Here is a 10,239-nt window from a genome sequence, read left to right as displayed (position 1 = left end):
TACAAACACCTACAATTAACAATCGTTGTACGATAAGTAGGGGGAGTCAACATAGAACGAATACAACATCATTCATGTAGTTGAAGTCAACCCATATCTGAATGGATACTACGATTCCCTATGAATGATGACAATTGACATATATGGAGAAATTAGTAGATACAATAGTTCACCAATTAATGCTCCTAGAGAGATGGATGATGATGAATACAGCTCAATCAGCAGTCAATAACAACATGCAAATGAACACATCATTTGTAAATAATCAACATATGTGCAGTATGCACAAGCACCTGCAATTAACAATCGATATATGATAAATGTTATCATTCGTCCACTAAGAGAGAAGGCGTATACAAAAGAATGCAACAAACATTTCAATATATAACACATTAGCAAAAACAATGTGAATAATGCAAAGACAATGTGAATATTTCAAAAGAAAGGCAAATACAAGCACCTACGCGCTACTGTAGGAGACTCGATTTACGCACTACATGTCATCTTCAAGTAAATGCATAAGGCCTCTAACAGATGTCAGCATCTGCAGCAGCTGCAGGAGACTTGTTAATGCACGATAGTCTACCTTCATAAAGCGACAAGTGACTCGTAGTGCAACGCAATGCCACCATATTCACAACATGCATACAAGCGAATAGAAGGTGTCTACCAATTCTAATACATAACATGTCTACAAAGACAATGTGGAGAAGATAAAATTTAATTTGTTATGCTATGCCACCGGATCCGCAACATGCATACAAGAGGACAGAAGTTGTCTACCAATTCCAATACATAACATATCAGCAAAGACAACATGAAGAAGAAAAATTCAATTCACAATGCTACACCACCGGATCCGCAACATGCATACAAGCGGACATAAGATGTTTATAAATTCCCAAGTGTAGTCATGTGCATTTCTCAACAATAGCCCATCTGCATGAAGCAACAAATAATTTATAATGTAGCTCCATGCCACCGAATCCATAATATACATACAAGCATACATAAGGCGTGTGCAAATTCCCAAATGAAGCCGTACGCATTTCTCAACAACAGCTTAGCTTCATAAAGTAGCAAGCAACTCACACTTACCGCGACACTAGATCTGTAACACTCGTATTAGCAGACAGAAGATGACTACTGTATATACTCAAATGACAGTTGCCCACACAACTCATTAGTGCCAAATATTTAAAAATGCCCTTGTACTTGCATTGCAACAGGTATGTCATATATGCACTTTGCACTATGTGCAAGTATCTACTGCATGAATGTATTATATGAAACACACACAAAAATATACACCGGCATGGGCCCCGGCGAGCATGTTGGTATACACGTGACGTATGAGGATGTTGCCCATGTCAAAAAATAAATTTAAGTTAAAGTACAATCTTTCTCCTTGATAGGACAACAGTTGACACAACTTAAACCAATAAACAAGTATACGGCTGTAGAACCGACTGAGATTTTTTTTTAATATGTTCACATTGGGCCTTTAAGGCCTATAACCAGAAAAATTCACTAACAAAGGTACATAGCCTACAACGAACCTGATCTTCTATCGGCAAGTAGATAATGTCGACAAGGTTCGACCAACAAAACAAAGATGCCCATAATAACCTCAATGATGACCATGTTGATATAAAATCTCAACCAGAAGGGTCCCCAAACATTTAAAAATACCTCCCAAATGCCACCCAAATACCCATGATAATTTAAAATATTTAAAAATGAAATTAACCATCAAAATTCTTAAAGCAAAATTCATCCACCATCCATAACAATTTGTCAAAGTGGACAAATTTAAAATTTACTTTAACTTACAAAGAGTTAATGTTTAGTCGAGAATATTATTATAACTCATTCTCATTCCCTCTATTGTCAATAAAAATGTTGCATTAGTAGTCTAATCGGTGGTCTGGCCAGATAGCTCCACAAATAACTCATGTTTTGGCTATATGGCTTCATGTGGTTAACAATTTTGACTATGACCCTTTGATCTTGTGGCTTGGTCTAATGACTCCACTATATTACATCTAGTCATAGCCTGTATGTTCCCCAATAGCTTCAAATCCTTAAGATATAAATCAATAGGATATAATCGATAGGGCACAAAGCCCTCTATTAGCTAAGGTGGATTCAAATTTGTCCTCTTAGATAAATATTCACCTCAGGTCTACAAGGTACACTTGGATGAAGCAACACTATGGTTGCCGACAAGGATCCTTTTATCAAGTTGGGTCAACCACCTCCTCTAACTAAGTAGATCAGTGACTATGATGACCCAAGACTATGAAACCATGGGATCTTGATCTAGTCTATCATAACTTCCACCACCATACTCTTTAAGTGCAAGATGATGAAATTTCCAATTTTAAATACTAAGTCTCAAAAAATTAAACCCATATTACAACTATACACCAAATATCAGTATATGTATGTATCTGTTTGACGACTAGCCTTAATTGAAAGTTCTCTCTCGTTATAAGAATGGGTAATTAACTATAGGTGCTTGTGCCTATAAGAAACCGGAACTTAGATCATAAAGTCCTAGCAAAATGAGAGCGAAATATCTCGGTAGTGACTATCTACAAACCCAATTTGTCTTCTAAAAATTTTCCTCAGAACTTAAGCATTAAAACTTTCCTTGATGACTCGAAGAAAATAAAGGGTCTGCGGAGAGGCCGAGCATGAATTTTCAAAGCCTACAAGTGAGAAGTATCTACTAGTGTTCATTGCAAAGCTAGAAAATTTGTTGGGTGCTAGAAAATTTGGGTTGATAGGGATAGTATTTCATGTCTTAGTAATGCACAAAAATCCAGCATTGACAAAAAATTAATAAGACTAGAAGATTTTTTACATGGAAAACCTGGAAAGGGAAAAACTGTGGGGCCTGGCCTAGCTGCATAATTCACTATGTAATAAATGATACAAAATTTCTCCTTTCTTCAATGTTGAAGAAGAGAAAAATACAAAGATCAACAACAATTGAATATAATCTTGACAATATTTTAGAAATATTGATGATTTTTTATGTTGATCATCGATGATGATGGAGGTTGCTGATGGCTATAACTGGTGGTGGTTAGCAACGACTATGATGGGTAAATGAAGGAGAGATCTCTAATTCTTCTTCTATTTTCCTCTCTCTTGCTTCTTACCCCTACAGTGAAGAATGAGAGGTCTAATTATATTTTTTTGGAATAGCATAACTAGTAAATAGGGAGAAGATCAATTGTATGTTGGGAGTATTTAAATGACGGTTGATATGAACTCCTGGATCATGGACCATTTAACAAGCATCTGAGTGTCTTATTGATGTCAAAATTTGGTGATATTGGGCTCATTGGATTAGTCTTGTCGAATCACTCGGTTCGACTATAAGCACGTCACATTTGAATATCATTTGGTCATCCAATTAATATTCTAAAACTTCAAAATGCGCTTCAGACATTTGATTTTGGCCCATTTAGGTTCGGATTGAAGTGATTTTGATGTCATTGAGTTCGTCCCTTCAAGACATTAATCTGACTATAAGCTTGTTGAAATTAGAATTCAAATGATCCTGATTTTAATTTTTAAAGCCTCCAACTCTTATTTGCATCAAAATTTGTGCTCAATCAAGATAATTTTTTAAACATATGTCAATATACATTATTTCATTTTATTTATTTTAACATAAAATAAATATATATTTAATGCCCCAAATAAATATTTATTTTATTTTATTAAATATAATATAAGACAATGATGTGAGTGACAATGATGACTACTGGTGACAGTTAGTTGATTTTTATTAATAAAAAAAAATACTTAAAAATTCTTTTTAGTATTTATTAGGCAAAATACTTAAAAAATAAAGATGATTTCAAACAACCTACTATTAAAAAAAAACTTGCTCTCCAAAAAAATATTGTCTATTTACCAAAAAAAACGATTAGGCCTTTATGTAAAATTAAAATTAACAATCTGTAGAACAATTTAAATTTGGCAAAATTTCTAAAAATATTCAACCGTATAAAAGATAGTTATTGCACTCTCAACTTTATATTCCTTGCAGCCTTTTCTCATTCTAAATCTCCTCACTTTGATGCAATATTTCAATCTTTCAAAAAAATTTATACAAAAAGAAAGGGATAAAATAAAGAAAGAATTGCACTATGGATGCCCTCGTCTTCGGCTCTCTATTTAGGTACTTCAGAACTTCAGCAAAGCCCATTGAAGGGCTAATGTATGGTCCGTATCTGTAGTCCTGATTTGGCGTCTAAATGAATGCATCATCACTTGTATTACTCACATATTGAGTTGCCCAGCATCGGAAGGGGGTGAACCTACATGCCAGTTGAAATGCACATTAACCAAAAAGGAAAAAGGAAAAGTTAGCTAAGGGGTTATTTTGTCGGCTAAAAAAGTAATGCAATATAAAAGGATTGCAGCGTAAAAGAAATTCAATGTAAAAAGAATACTTTTGAGTTATTTGGATGAGTGTAAAGTAAATTCAATTGAATGCTTTCTTTTTTTTTTAAAGTAAAATGAATGTAATTTAAAGTTTAAAATCGGTGACGATCAATGGTGGTCAATGACTGAGGCGATGGTGTTTGGCAACCTGCAATATTGGTCGTGGCCTGCAGACAACAGTAGTGGCGGTGGCCAGAGGTGGTGGCTAGAGGGAAGTGGATTGGGCCAATGGCGGTCAAGCGAGCCTGCTTGCGGTGTAAACCATTCTTACTCAAAAAAGGGCAAGTTTGCTTTACCTCGAAAATGAATTAGAATGATTCACACTAATATTTACTTTACTTTGCATTCCTTTTTCATCCAACCAAACATCAAAATTTTCAAAACCCCTGTAATTGGAATACTTTGAACACTTATGTAATCCAACCAAACAACCCATAAGAAATATTTAAACTATAAAACTAGATGATTTCGAGCAACAAACTGCATCTCTTACATATGAGCTGCTCAAATGGAATGATTATGAGTGTGTTGTAATTCGTTTATTTGTACTTAAATTTTTTTTGGTGTTTAGTTTAAAGTTAAAGCGAATAAGAATTTTAAAATATATAAAAAAAAACCCTAACTTCCTCATCTTTGGAAATCTACTGATTTTTAAATCTAGTGCCCTTCTACCCTTAGCCCTCTCATTGTCCCTTATCATCTCTGTTATTGGAGACATCCACCAAAACACTTATCATCACCCTAAAAATCCTCTGAGTCTCCATTGCACCAACTTTATCCAATTCCTACCGCAGGGCAAAACACTCTTGCTGTCAACGATCTTCCTCGAGCCTCCACCAATCATTGGTGGCTTCACCCAAACCTATCTCATGGATAAGAGAGAATGATTTTAATTTATTTGAACTGTATTCTACCACACAAAATATTTCAAAATGCATTTGATTAGCAACCAACCAACCAACCAACTCCTGCATTTGTGGATTTCAATTACTCTGCATTTCTAAGATACATGCATTTTAAGAACATCTAACCAACAACCCATAAGTCAATGAACAAGACCGGTATTTGAAATAAAGTCTAACAAACATTAAAAAATATATATTTCAAAATATATTTGACTTGCATCTAGACAAACAACTTCATTTGTAAGGTGTTTGTATTCTACTAACACTACATAACTAAGACACATGTATTTTAGAAATATCCAAACAACCAGCGCCTAAGTGAATTCGAAAGATCCGTAACCTCGAAGATTAAGGCTTCGTTTGGGATAACTTTCTTACCGCTTCTTAAAGCAGCTTATTAGTAAAAAAAAATTAATGAAAGCAAGAGAATTAATATCAGGGGCACATCTTTTTTGTTTTCTCCTTTTCTTTTAGGTGGTGGAACCCAATGTCTTTCCATCACCCAGCTTCAGCCACATACCTCAAATGGATTCAACCAGCAGAATCAACAGATGGTAAGAGAATTCAAAAGGCTTGTCACCAATAATTTCAAATGATACCAAAAATAGCTATGAGAAGGTTTGGCATATAGCTAGTTATTTTCTTCAGAAAAATTCATGTCAGATCAGAACGAGCAAGAGATGGCAAATGTTAACTTTCCAACCATTAGAAAGCTTCTTTGCTCTGCATTTTTCTCATTAACTATGTAATGAACTATGAATGGAGAAACTTGCCTGAAGGAACCTCTCCTCATTGATGCTTTTAGTCCTAAGCTTAAGCTCCCCTCTGCTGGTTGTGAGTTCATCCAAAATTTCAGCACCATGGCCGAATGCCTCACAAGCTTCCTGACTGCTGTCAGTGCACGCTGGGGATCCATCAAGCTTCTACAAACAAAATGTACTCCATTTTAAGAACTCAACATTCATGCAGCATATGAATATTGCTGGGCTACAAAATTGTTTCAGTAAAATATCCAAAATTATCTAAAATTAAAGTAATGAACATAAATTCAGAATATGAGGATGTCAATGTTTAACTTTGAAGATCATATTAATGGAGATAGCTAGGGATATCGTAGCAACACTAAAATAAATAAAATCAGCAAAATTCTGAATCAAGATTGTGCATGATGCAATATTATACCCGAAATGAGAGGTTATGGTCGTGAATAGGAACTCCAGCAATTTCTTCATATTCAGCTGCGTCCAGTTCCCACAGATCCTGCCGGTGAAAGAATTTGGGAAGAAGATGCTCTCTGATGCTAATTAACAGGTAAAATGGCAGTGGAAAGAGAATTCCTGCTATAGGAATCCATGTAACTCCGAAGCATATTAGGAGATAGACCAATTGGAAAATTGTAAAGGTCCCTATAACCCTATAAGGAACTGATTCCACAAATGAAGCATGGATTCCTTCCAGGACCCTGCCAACATAATTTAAAAAAAAAAAATAAGATAAGTATAACGGAGATGGTGCATGTGATGCAGTGAATAACATTGGTTCATAAAAAACAGAGAATAAACTTTGATTAACATACTTATGCTGAGTTGCAAGAATGACAATATGTAGAATTTGGTTTCACATACAACCTTAATTTCAGCATCTTAACGGCATGTTTCAGTATAATTCGCAGCATAATATGTGCTAGTTTCCTAGAAAAGGATTCAATGTATATGGGAGTTGATTAGTTATCCCTGATTTTTGTCAACAGTATATATATATATATATGCATCTATCATAGATCATTCATCCTCAACTCTTATCTGAAGAACATGGTTACAATTACAGACTGAATGATAACGAACCACAGTTCACGCAATCCTTGATCTAAACATTTGGAGAATGCAGTCCAGATCACTATCTGATCCACACTGTACGATTAGTAGAACTAGCTTGCAAACAATACGAAGGAAATAATCACAAAAATGCTCCAATGTATCTAGTAATACAAGAATATGTTTGTTTCCTAGTGGGATGAACTAAGAAAGCTTACTTGTAACGTCTTCCTGGAGTAATGAATAAAAGCAAAATCCTTTCCCAGAACTGGTTTCCAGGAAGGCTATCTATAGCCATGTATGCAAAGTAGCCCCACAGAACTGATGTAGGAATCTTCCTGATAAATGGTATAGCTCCAAGACAGCCTCCAACCATTAGGGATTGGCATAGGTTGGTAATTCTCTGCTCATTCACCCGAACAGGCAGGTGTGCATCAATGTGCTTCTCAGGATCAAATTCACCATTTAAATCTCCACTAGACATGACAGCTTGTTTTAAGTCCTTCAATTCATTCACCACTGTTCGAGCCTGCAGAAAATATGATAAGTTTTGATGGATTGTTCACATACTCAAACAGAAAATTTTAATTAGATTTCAAAAGTAATCCTTCAATTGCAGATAAACTAATATAACTAGAATGTAAATGCAGAAATGGACTTGGTTCGCTACTGGTATCTTCGGCAAATTTGCTACTGAGAATGTAACATGGGTTTTATACTCTAATTCAGAGATAAACAAACTAGTTTCCTTAAATCACCAAGTTACCGAGAATGCTTGTACCTTCCATTTTGATGTTATGAAAAAAAAAAAAGAGGCGCAGAAGTGAACTATACCTCAACAATGATTGGATAGCGAGGTAACATGTGATAGAAATCACTTACACTGTTGCTCTTGTCCATTTCTATGAATACTTCTTGCATTTTTCCATATATTTCAGAATTGCTAGCCTGCAATTGTATGCTTTCCTTTGCACTCTCAACCATCTTCTTGCGAATCAACTAAAAAGCAAAAGTAAATCTCGAAAATAATAATGTATGAAAAACACCTAATTGATCAAACCATAATAGAGCCGCAGGTAAGTTATACAGACCTGCCTCTTGAGAACTGCAAGACTTTTTGTATGCATTGGGGACTGGGGCAAGACCCCATTTGATGGAGGGATTCCTAGAAGCCCGCAAATCAGAACCTAGGATCGTAAATTACAATCATGGAACAATTCAAAAGGTTGATTATGGTAAAAATATCGATATATCTTAAAAGAAAAAATTGGGAAGCTGCACACCAGAACACCAAGGACAAAGATGTCATAATGATACGCAGATGGGTGTTTGAGATTAAATTCCTTTTGTTGAGCCATTTGAGATGCAATGCTGTGGTCAAAAAAGTAAAGGCCTGCAACCATTATAGCAGGCACTATTGCACCAAAGATGTACAACGAGGGAACCAGCATCATATCCTGCATCATTTAAATATCCAAATCACAAAATAGTAAAATAAAAGCCGGAGGATGCCTTCGTAGAACAATCACATATTCACATACAACCAATCTGAGGTTGCGTTTTTTTATTCTTTCTTTTTATCTTTGAATATTTACACGAGCATCAGACTGTCAATAAGTGAAAAAGAGATGGCATGTTTGTCAAACCGACAATGCAACAATGTTAATGTTCACCTCAATACTAGTGTTGGGGTCGGGTCGACCACGCAAGATGAGTTTCGAAAGCAAAAGAGTGCGACGTCATGCTTAACTCACTCAACACGCATCAACCAAAAATCAAAATCATTGAAATGGCCTCCGTTCACGAAACGGACAGTGTCAACGTGTCCGGAGCAATAGAAATAGCTAGGATCGACACCCATATTGATTGGGGTAATCGATCGGCGAAAATTTAAATTTCGCACACGCAGATCGAGGCATCAACGTGAGTGATCAACAACGACAGAAATTTGATTGTTTGAGGCAAAATTATAATTTTTTATATTATATATATTTTAAAAAATAATAATAAGAGAGAGCATGGTTTAAAATTGCACAATAAAAGACGCGCCTTGAGGCACGCCTTACCGCAATGTGGTCCCTTTAAGCCTCAAAGCCTACGCAATAAGTTAAGGTTTTGAGGCTTACGCCTCAAGTTTAATGAGGCGCTCCACTCGCCTCACATTTTTGAGGCAACGCCTCTAATAAAATTAACCTAATTTTTTTTTTTCAGTTCCGACCCCTAATTGCGCCTAGTGAGATGTCGACGTGGCATCAACATTTAAACACTGGTAAAGGTCGAATGTCAGACGCTGTGTTACGGTTTTCAAGTTCCAGCAAACGTTCCAACTTCCAAGCATTCAATCTGGAGCAATTCCAAGCATTCCCTCAATTCCTTCTCAGATGTCGTCACACACCAAGAAAAAGGTAATTTGCTGCCATGATTTCTGTTCAGTTCTGCGTATTTTCTAATTATGCTATGCCTAGGTGTTCAAGGTTTTGAAGTTCTTCGTTTTTTTATGCTTACGCTATGCGTATGCGATGCTTCTCGAAACTTTTTAAATGTTTGTTTGATACTTTGATTCCATCGGGTTTTCTCTGTATTTAGGGTTTATGAATTTATGTTGAAATTTGAAACATAAACCCTAACTAAATTTTAAGCACCGAGTACTCTATGCGTATGTTGTGCGTACTCTACATGTTGTGCGTACTATATGCATATGTTATGCGTATATTGTGCGTGATAATTGCTTATGTTGTGCGTACATACTGTGTGCGTACTTTATGCGTGCGTATAATTTGCTGTCATATTTTCTAAAATGTGCGTTCTTGTGCGTATGTTGTCAGTACTCTATGCGTATGTTGTGCGTATTTTATGCTTATGTTGTGCGTATATTGTGCGTGATAATTGCTTATGTTGTGCGTACATACTGTGTGCGTACTTTATGCGTGCGTATAATTTGCTGTCATATTTTCTAAAATGTGCGTTCTTGTGCGTATGTTGTCAGTACTCTATGCGTATGTTGTGCGTGATCGTTGCTTGTGTTATGCGTATTTTATGCTTATGTTGTGCGT

General features: G+C 35.8%; 1 protein-coding gene across 1 annotated transcript in view; it reads right to left on the bottom strand.

The window, feature by feature from the left end:
- Window positions 1-6,548: 6,548 nt before the first annotated feature.
- LOC110104239 (probable boron transporter 7) overlaps window positions 6,549-10,239 on the bottom strand; it is an 18,998-nt gene continuing 15,307 nt past the window's right edge. Inside the window, exons 8-12 of the mRNA XM_028693074.1 lie at window positions 8,470-8,643; window positions 8,278-8,373; window positions 8,069-8,185; window positions 7,405-7,715; window positions 6,549-6,834 (exon numbers count right to left, since the gene is read on the bottom strand). Coding sequence (XP_028548907.1) covers window positions 6,549-6,834; window positions 7,405-7,715; window positions 8,069-8,185; window positions 8,278-8,373; window positions 8,470-8,643 — 984 coding nt within the window. The remainder of the gene's footprint in view (window positions 6,835-7,404; window positions 7,716-8,068; window positions 8,186-8,277; window positions 8,374-8,469; window positions 8,644-10,239) is intronic.

The sequence above is a fragment of the Dendrobium catenatum genome, unplaced genomic scaffold (assembly GCF_001605985.2).
Source record: "Dendrobium catenatum unplaced genomic scaffold, ASM160598v2 fragScaff_scaffold_231, whole genome shotgun sequence".
Taxonomy (NCBI): Eukaryota; Viridiplantae; Streptophyta; class Magnoliopsida; order Asparagales; family Orchidaceae; genus Dendrobium; species Dendrobium catenatum.
Note: the sequence above shows the minus strand (reverse complement) of the source record. Positions and strands in the feature narration are given on the sequence as shown.